Source organism: Egretta garzetta, unplaced genomic scaffold, assembly GCF_000687185.1.
Source record: "Egretta garzetta isolate BGI_Z169 unplaced genomic scaffold, ASM68718v1 scaffold425, whole genome shotgun sequence".
Lineage (NCBI taxonomy): Eukaryota > Metazoa > Chordata > Aves > Pelecaniformes > Ardeidae > Egretta > Egretta garzetta.
The window spans coordinates 4,511,888-4,521,724 of NW_009259796.1; the positions used below are offsets into that span (position 1 = coordinate 4,511,888).

The window sequence follows — 9,837 nt, forward strand, 5'->3', positions numbered from 1 at the left end:
GAAAGAGGCTGTAGACCAGAACATAGTAAATGACCGGCCAGGCTGGTGTCCTTTCTGGAAAGGCGTGTGAGGGTTTGAGAGAATTTTAATATATTGGAATGTATAAGTATGACCCTTATGTGGATTTTACTGTATTCTCTACTCTTAAAATCTTCAACTCTTAAAATCTTCAATAATGGAACTTTAACTATTTCTTCAAAAGATAACTTTAGCAGCTCCAGATGTTTGAGATCCATAGGATTATCCAGTTCCTGTGCCAGTCATATGCTTTTGGCCTTAATCTCTTGCAAAGAATTTCTTCCATTCCGTTGTTTTTTTGTGAAAAGGTATGTCTTCTAGCACTTCTGAGTGTCTAACCTTGTCTCATTGAATGCTCCCTTAAACCTTGTCTCATTGAATGCTCCCTTACCTTTTCTTATGAGACCAGGAAAATGGACTTCCTTGGTCTACAGACTTGCGTTAGCCTGTTGCTTATTTTACAGACTCTGGCCTGCAGTTGTGCCCTCTGACAGACCTGCATTTGCAGTCTGTATCATAACAATTTGGGGCTTTTTTTTCGCCATTTGATTCTCTAGATCCTTATTTCTCTTGTCTCACTGAATCCTGTAGTTCTGCTATGGTCTTGAGTTGAGTTGGTGCAGCTTGAGATGCCAGTCAGGGCTTGAAACAGAAATTTCTTGGTGCTGTTCTGCCCCGCGTGGAGGGTTGTGCTCATGCATCTCCCAGAAGCAGCTCGCTGGCTGCCTGCTCTGTGGGCTGAGGTACTTGCCCTGGGTGTGCAGGGATGTGCTTCTCAGCAGCGTGCTGAGGTGGGAACAGGCAGGATCAGGGACAGGCTGTCTTATGAGTTGATTGAGGTGAAGGTGTCACTGGTTTATGTGAGATGGCCAGTTTTGGAGTCAGGTGGGAGGGGATTACTTGGGAGGGTGAGATTCTCTGAAACATTCTTTTTCAGCATTGGAAAGGTCCTTTGCAAGGGTGAAATCTCAAGGCCTTTTTTTGATGACTTATGGTCTCATTCAAAGAGTTGTAGAAAGCCCAGTGAGAGCTTGCTTTGCAGCACCATATAGCTGGTAGTTGATACCACTAGGTCCTGAGGAAGGGATGCAGATTTTACCAGTCTTCAGTACTCTGAAACTAACCAAGAATCTCTTTTTAAAGTGCTCTTTTGCTTTTTTTTTAAGCAGCAGCTGTCCTTGCTCCATGGTGGTATGTTCTTGTCAGCAGTTCAGGCATGTGAGAAGCTCTGCTCTCCGACCCGACTTGCTCCTTTTTAAGTGATGGTGTTTGTACCCATGTCTGTTTGTGGAGCTGGTATGGGACAGCTTCATCCTTGCCCCTAGTATGTTGGGATGGAGCCCTCCTCTCTCCAGTGTCAGCTCTTCCAGTTCCAGCTCACTGGCACGGTGTCAGCTCTTCCAGTTGGGTCTGCAGAACTTGTCCAGCCATTCCAGTGGTCCCAGCTGCTGCTTCTCCTACTGATCAGCCAGGTGCTTGACTTCCAGGTTTCTGATACACTTGAACTTGTTGATTTCACTAAGGAAGTATTTCTAAACTGTGGAGGATTTCTGTTTCACTTGGTCTTTTAAATATTATCGTTATAGCTACAATGATTGCTTTTCTGTTCCTTTTTTTGTGTTTGCAAATCTATACAACTTTCCAACTTTGCGGTATGTTTCATGCAGATCTACCTTGACTGGTGCAGCTTTCTAGCAAACCTCCTGGTGTTTCTTTCCTCTCATTTAATTGTAACTTTAATACCACTGATAACTTATATTGTGTTAACCGGTTGAAATGAGATTTGTTGGTTATCAGACGCCCACTACTGTCCTGTGCTGCATGAGCTTGTGTGTGTTATTTCAGCCTACGTCAAAAATAGCCTGTTGCTTCTTGTGTGTTCTTGGGCTGTTCCAAGAAGCGATCACTTGCAAATGCTGAGAGATGATTTAACAGAACTGTGTGCTGTTTTTCTTTTGGCCACTTAAAATATAGGGCACCCTTTTTACCTCCATTATCTATTTTTGCAGGCTAAACTTTATTTTTAAACCTCGGGTAACCTACAATAAAAAAATATTGTGGGTGCGTGACCTTTTGATAATTTTTTTTTAAAGACTTTCTGTCTGTAACTTAGTATAATGCTTTTCTGTTCAAATAAATATATGCCTTATGACTGCTTAGAGTTTCATCATGATTTTCATGTGCTTTTATTATACTTGATTAGTACAAATAGAAACAGGGAACATTTGATTTATAAAAGAGCTTTTTCTGTACTTCTCATTTTAAGCTGAGCACCTTAGAAATATTTGCAGTCAACAGTAATAGAGATTTTGAAGTTTGCTTTCAAGCCAAGAGAAATTTTGCACACGTTTGCAGGTTTTATGATACATTCACATAACTTTGTCGGCTGCTAAGTTATTAAGTACCTGTGATCAAATCCTGACCCTCTCTTATCTCAACAGCTAATGTTTCTGGCACCGCAGCAAGGATGTTGGTGTTTCATTTGTCGGTGATGATCAAGCTTTTCTTCCAGTTGGATGCAACTATTTGTCCTGAGAAATGCAACTGCCCTTCAAAAAATGCAATTCATTGCTCTGGTCCCCACATAAAAGACCTGGAATCGTTAAATCTGCCTTGCAACGTGACAGAAATTCACATAACGGACACTAATGTAACATACTTGCAGGACGTGTTTTCTAGGATGGTGGAACTGCAGCATCTCATCTTGTCTTCAAACAACATCTCTCTGATTTCACCGATGGCTTTTAAAGGCTTGGGAAGGCTAAAAGCCCTGAAGTTGCTGGATAATAAGCTGGTGGAACTTCCTGCAGAAGTGTTTGATGACATGGTACAGCTTCAGCAATTAATCATTGAAAACAACAGGTTGAAATCCATCAAAGAAAATGCGTTTGGCAAACTAGCTAGTTTGGAGGAGCTTTTTTTGAACAAAAACCAACTAACAGCACTTCCTAGTGGCGTGCTGAAGAAACTTGCCAAACTCAAAGTACTGAACTTGTCAAGAAACTGTTTGGCAGCACTGCCTAGAAATATATTTAGTGCATTAACCAGGCTTGAGAAGCTGATGCTGTATTTTAACAGGCTGTCTTCAATAGAGTCTGGTATGTTTGATAGCCTGAAGGAGCTGTTGGAACTCTTCCTGCATTCTAATAACATCCAGTCCATCGCCCATGATGCATTTCATAGTCTTCATAAACTGAGAAGCCTAACGCTCTCCAGAAACAAGCTTGAAGTTTTGCCTACTGGGCTCTTTCTGCACTTGCATGGCCTGTCTAAATTGACCTTGTACAGCAACCCGCTGAAGTCTCTTCCAGAAGTATTATTTGGAGAAATGAGGCATCTTGGTAGCCTGTGGCTGTATCACACAAAGCTCTCAACAATACCAGATTTTGTGTTCAGTAACTTGACAAATTTAGAGCTTCTTGTGCTGAGTTTTAATCCGGAGCTTAGTGTTCTTCCTAAGAATGTATTCAGTGGTCTGAATGAACTGCGGGGCCTTTCTCTGCATACAAATAATATTTCCAGTCTGCCAGAGGGCATCTTCCAGAGCCTTCAGAAACTACAGAACATTTCCCTTTTTCAGTCGAGGCTTGAGGCTCTTCCTAGAAACCTCTTTCATAATCTCAAGCACCTTCAGAAGGTTTACCTCAATAGTACTAAGCTGCAGTCTCTTCCTGGAGATTTCTTTACTGCTTTACCTGAGCTGCAAGAAGTCTTCCTTGACAACAACCCGTGGAAATGCGATTGCCAAATTCTTGGCTTCCAGGAGTGGCTCCAGAAGAGCATGGAGATAGTTAAAAATGTGCAATCTCTAATGTGTGACAGCCCACTGGCACTACAGAATATTTCTCTGGTGGCTCTAGCTGATCATCACCTGACATGCCTGCCAACCACAGCCATTACATACCAGACATTCCGCTCAACCTATTCCCAGGCTTCAACTTCTCTTGTGATGGAGCGCTTGACATCATCTTGGGAGACTACTGTAGCAGTGGTGTCCGACCTGGATGCCAGCACACCCACAGCAATTCCTCTTGCAACTCCAGGTTTTACCTACTCACATGTTCAAGACATTGGACAACCTAGGTTTCGTTTCTCAGATGGTCCAACTCAAGCTTCTCCCAGCGTCATAGGAGAAACCAATGGTGTCAGAGGAACAGATTTAACTACTCTTGCCTGGTGGGATGAGCTGCCAGCCCGCAGGAGTGCTAAGCCCTATTTTAATACCAGAATTCCTTATTGTCAGCTATTCTTGTGCCTTCACACTTTGATTTTAGCACTCCAGAGCGTAACCATTGTGCTCGGTCTGTATGTGATGGGTATAACCAGGCAGCTCTTGCATACCAGAAATACTCCTGCTCAGCCTGTAGTTCTGATAAAATTTTTAAGATCATCAAGAATCCCAGCCAAAGAGGGGATTGGCAGCACTGGTTTGGATGCATTTTGAGTGTTTGGGCAGTTCACACTTGATTCAAATATGGATTACAAATCTTTGTAGTAAGAACCATAAAGACCTTGTTTTTGCAGCATAATGAAAATGCTCTTTTAATGTGCCTTGCAGTGTTTGCCAGAAGCGATTGTAAACGTACGTTGCTACAGCACGCGGTGCATGAACCCAGAGGGAGAGCTGAAAGGAAATCTGGTCACCTCTGCGTGTGTGCTGCTAGCGTCCTGCTTTGGAGTGCAGCCCTGCCCCTGCTGGACACCACTGCCTGCTGCGTGCTGGCGCCGCTCCGGTGGGAGCGGCATCAATGGAGGGAAGTCTATGTAGGAACACAGCTTTAACTGTGCTTTAAAGGTTGCCTGTAGTACTCCAAATGCTATTACGCATTATACTGCCTGCAGTGTTTTGTCTCCTTATTGAGAGAAGAAATAGTGTTTTGGGGAGGGGCTGCTGGAAAAGACCTTTTAAAAATGGAGATGGGAGCAGAATGATATGGTGCAGATGTCTTAGTTTTTGCATTCTGTCCTCAGCCCCTTTCCAGGACATGGCAGGAGGAAGGGGTACCATTTAAAGCTAACGGTGCTTTCCTCTAGCTTACCCAGAGAAAGATAAGAAAGATGCTGGGCTAGGAAGTATAATCTTGATGTATTTTGTTGTTTGCTTGTTTTTTGGAAACTTTATAATGTTACTACAAATCTGAATTTTAAGTAAATGCTTTCATCCTTAAACTTTGTCCAGTGAACTGAAAAACAAGGTGTTACTCGCTGCGTGATGCAGTGAGCCTTGAAACCGGAGTGCCAGGCAGATGCCCAGGACTGGGGCTTGGCTTCAGAGGAGCATGGGTGGTTTGAGAGCTGGTCTTGACTGAGCTGGGGGAGAAGGTGTTGGTCTCTCCTGGGCTTAGTTAGCAAAACGTAGGTGTGCAGAAAAGTGGCAGGGAGCCTGCCTGATCTGAGGCCCCTGAAGCGTTGCCACCTTTTTTGAAGTTGGCTGGGGAACATACGTGTCTCCATCAAACTGCAGTGTGCAGTAGCATATTCAGTCATACTCAGTCTTGGTACTTTTTACCTTATTCCATGGTATTACTCCCTGACTTGCAGTCCTTTCAAGTGTTGATATGCAGATACAACTGGTTTTTTTAACATTTTGAATGATAGGAGTATCTTAGTTTGTAAGTAGACTGGTAGCTGTCTTGAATTTGACTATTAGCTTTTATCTTAATTATGTGATTTAGCTTGTTCTTAAAAGCTTGGGCGTTGTGCTCAAAAGCTAGGGCTGGATTAAAGAGCCTCTGGATGTGGTTCCCTGGCTCCTTGGGCAGGAGACCCTGTACTCTAGGAGTCCTTTCATAGCCTTGCTGACTTTCTATTGAAGTCTTTCCTGGATGGCCTTGAAATGGCGCTTTGCAAACCTGAGCTGGAGAGCTTGCATTTGCTGCAGGTTTGTGGCTCGTTCCCTGCTGCGTGCTACTCTAGGCAACGAGGAAACACTACGTACTGCTTTGTTTCGGGGTGCTCTGCTGCTGGACTTTTGAATTCTTCTTTGGGCCATGGAAAGAGGCAGCGTGTTTCTATGGTGTTAGATAACCATCGTCTTGCTGGTGAGGTTTAACAACATTTAGCAAGCCTGGCTAGATGGTAGGTAGAGCCATCTCTGAAGGAGGAGAAATGCAAGTCACTACAGCTAGTGCGAAGCAAACTGGGACTGGATTCATAAACAGAAGCACCAGAATGTTTATTGCAATATATTTAAGAGAAGCACAAAGCCAGCATGAAGCTTTCTTGGTGGTGGGTCTGGGTTGTTATATGCTAGTGCTTAAAAGGAGGCAGTTGTTACAGATTTAGGTTCTTGGCTGGGCAACTGTAATGACCAGTTAGTGTTGTTCCAGCTCCAGCGCTGTCGTAGCAGTGCCACGCAAGCATCTGCTCGCAGCAGGCAGGGGATAAGTATAATCTGGACTAACGAGGAGATTGCTCTACGAACCATGCTGGTTATTGTTTGCCTAGGTGAGGCACTGAAGAAGTGCACTCGTGGCTACAGGCACTTGGATGCATGCTGTCTGATTCTAAGAAAAAGCAACAGTTTGGTCGCCATATGGGTCTACAACTCCCTAATGCCCAACCTTTGGAAGAGCAGCAGGTTGGCAGCAGCTGCCATCTTTTTGAACCCTCCTTGGCCGCCCCAGCCATGCGGTGGGGCCAGCTGGGTCTCCGTGCTGCTCCTCTGGCTCCCGTTCCACAGTTGCTGAGCTCTGGCACGTGGGGGCTTTGGCACGCCGCTGCGTACACTCAAGTGCTCAGAGGAGGATGACTCGTCTTTACATGCTGTCATCATCGGGCTTTCCCCACGCTTGCGCCAGACGGGGAAGTGAAGTCAGCAGACAACAAAAGGCTGGAGCAGTAAGGGCCTGGGGTGTCTTACTAACTCTTCCTCTGAGGTGTCCTGTTTTGAGTTGCCTCTAATTCATTGCCTGCTGCCCAACAGAGCTCACCCCTTCCTGCAAAACTCCCTGGCCTGGGAAATCCCAAGGACATGCTTATTTATATCCTGTCTCCGTTTGGGATTGTTTTCCAGGTCAGTGTGATGGCAGCCACAGCAGGCAGGGAGGCAGCAGGGAGGGCTCCTCAGGAAAAACACGGCTGCACCTCGGAGCCTCTCTGGGCAGCGCTGCCTTGCTGCTGCCTCGAGGTACCGATGTGCAGTGCATTGGCAAGGTTTTTCCCAGGCCCTGCAGCCCATGCCTCTGTGATCTACTGCCCAGGCTGGGCTTGGGGAGACAGTGGGCTGGAAAAGGTTGGAGGTATCTAATCCCTGGTCCTGGGGGTCTCTGCTGCTAGGGAAAGGGTGGATGCAAAGCACATCTGCACTCAGCATCTGAGGGGATCAGCTCCACACCCTTGGCTCCTGTACGGGATGCAGAGTCATGGTTAACAGCCCTCTGAGTCCAGGAGCTGCCTCCAGGACCCCATCCTAGGCGGGAGCACTTGGGGTATGTCAGCAACGCAGCCTAGTCAAGGGTCTTCCATAACTCGCTCGGTTCCCTCAAACACTTGTTTCTGCGGCAGTTGCTCCATCTCCCTCTGCTTTAGGAAGTCCTGGAGCAGTGGGAGCTCTCACCCCCCGTGCTGGGCCATGGGAGTACCCAGTGTGTTTCCAGCCCCATGTTACTGCAGGTGCCATTCTCCTCTGCTTGTCAGGGCTTGAATGCAGAGAGTCCCTGAAGAGCAGGCTGGCAAGGAGGGAATTAACTGCTGCCGTAAGTGCTGGCAGCTCTCTGCCTGTTTCCCGGCTGCCGCAGGACCCTTCTGAGCCACCAGCACCAGTGTGCTGTGCTCGTGTCCCCAGCATCCCTGCCCTTTCTGTGTCACCTCTGCCACCTGAGGCCAGTAGCTGCTGGAGGGCCTCTGTTGCTTGCAGAGGGGAGAGAGCTCAGGTGGGTGCCTACTAAATGCAGCTCAGCCCCAGCATGTAGTTGGCAAGGTTGGAGCATGTACCTCGAATCCTCCCTCTCCCAGTGGCAAAAAGAAGCCAAGTGATGGCAGGTGTGCTCGGAGAAGACACCCAGGAGCGTGCGAGACCACTGGCTGCAAGGCTGGAGCCCTGGGAGCCTCTGGCTGACACTACGGAGCGTTGGCCGTGTCTCCTCCGGGCTTCCAACCAGCACGCATTGCCTGGGGAAGCTGATTCAGCAGCTGTGATATTGCAGCACAGCATTTCCTAGGGATGACAGAATAGCTGGGAGATGCAGCCAAAGGCGCGTACCCGCAGGATGAGGCTGGGGTTGTGAGTGTTTACAGGCTCTCAAAGTGATCAGGAGGCCTGAAGCTCCTGCTTTGCCCCTGCTCTCTCCAGAGATGGGCAAGCTGTGGAGGTGTTAGGCCTCCATTTTCCTAGCCAGAGTCTGGGTTCACGTCCCCCTCCCTCCTGGGTGTTTACGGGCAGATGAGCTCTGGCAAAGCCTCTTGCCTGGGACATGGTGGGCGACCCCGCTTCGTTGTGGGGTGGGGGTCTGCTGCTCCAGTGACACCCGGAGGCATCCCACCACCGGGCTCGGTCTGCTGCTGTAGGGCTGTCGTCTTTCCCTGTGATGTGCCAGGCTTTCAGCTGTGCCTTTGTGTCTCTAGATGAAAAAAGCCCGGGGCAGGGAGCCAGCGGCGGCCGGCAGCGGCTCGGCAGCCTGCTGTGCACTCCTCTGCCGGCTTCCCCTGGGCACTGGGGAGACATGGGGCCCCATCCCCCTTGGGGTGTCAGGAAGGGGTCCCTGGGGCACTCCCTGGTGCTAGCGATGGCTTTATGGAGATGGAGAATGGGGCAAAGCTGGTCCAGCAAACCCCTTGCAGTGCATGAGCAGGGACTGCCTCCTCCAGTCAGTCCTTCCCCCCTCTCGCAGCGCCCATCGGACAAGCTCTTTCCGCTTCGGATTATCTCTCCAGGCGGACTTGGCCATGAGCCCCACATTCCTTCCAGCCTAGCACTGCCCTGAGCCTGTGCCAAGCCCTGCGTGCTGCTGCTATCGCTCAGGGCTCAGGCCAGGGCCGAGCCTGGAGGAGACGGTCCTGCTGGCCAGGCGAGTTCTGCTGGTGTTTGAGATCCTAAATGCTGTTTTCCTTGAGCTCCAGGAGGGTTGTGGTGGGTCTCATGCTGGTGCTTGGGTGGAGGATAGCCTCATGGCCATCCCTGCTGCCCGTCCTGGAGGGACCAGGGCTGCTGCTCCTTCCCAAATCTCCCACCCTGCATGTGCACTTCCCCAGGGAAGGCAGGACCTGTCCCCATCCCTTGGGGCAGATGCAGACGGGGCATCCTGTAGCTGTGAGCAGTGAGGCAGCCCTGGCCCTGCATTCCTCAAGCAAGGAGCTGAAAACACCAGGGGGACCCTATAGAAGAGCTCTCTGCTTTGGGGTCCTCAAAGGGTTAGGGTGGGCGTGTGGTGGGGAAGGGGCTGCTGGTACCCCTCTAATGGGCGGTGGGGTCCCCAGTCCCCAAGGGACTAATGCACCTTCCTTCACCCATCAGCTGTGGCTGGAGCCTACATGTCCTGCAGCACAGCTCAGGCCCAGAGGTGTTCCCCCATGCTGGAGCATTGAGGGGACCCCCACCCGGCCCCTAGCCCAGCCCTCCTCCTCCGCTTCAGCAGATTGGAGCTTGGCCTGATGCCCCAGGCCAGCGGTCTCTGTGAGCACTGGGGGCCACCATGGGGGTTTCTCATAGTGTGGTGGGTGGCTTGCGGCAGTGCAAAATAATGGCGGGGGGGTGTCCCTAGCTCTGCCCTGCGGGGAGCGGCGGGGCCTGGGGACATCCTGTCCCTCCCAGGGGTGTGAATTCAGGCAGGAGCTGGAGGTAATGCAAGGAGCTGGGGCCGGGGGGAGCCGAGGCCGGGG

The 9,837-nt window shown here is 49.4% G+C and overlaps 1 protein-coding gene across 3 annotated transcripts in view; it reads left to right on the plus strand.

Annotated features, from left to right (window-relative positions):
• LOC104127089 (platelet glycoprotein V) overlaps positions 1-5,187 on the plus strand; it is a 9,568-nt gene extending 4,381 nt beyond the window's left edge. For 2 of the 3 annotated variants that reach the window (XM_009639719.2, XM_035895267.1), the window contains one exon: positions 2,460-5,187. In XM_009639719.2, coding sequence (XP_009638014.1) covers positions 2,486-4,462 — 1,977 coding nt within the window. In that variant the 5' untranslated portion in view covers positions 2,460-2,485 and the 3' untranslated portion in view covers positions 4,463-5,187. Of the gene's footprint in view, positions 1-1,261; positions 1,491-2,459 lie in introns of those variants that run through there. The other variant, XM_035895268.1, reaches the window with a different exon arrangement.
• Positions 5,188-9,837: the final 4,650 nt, after the last annotated feature.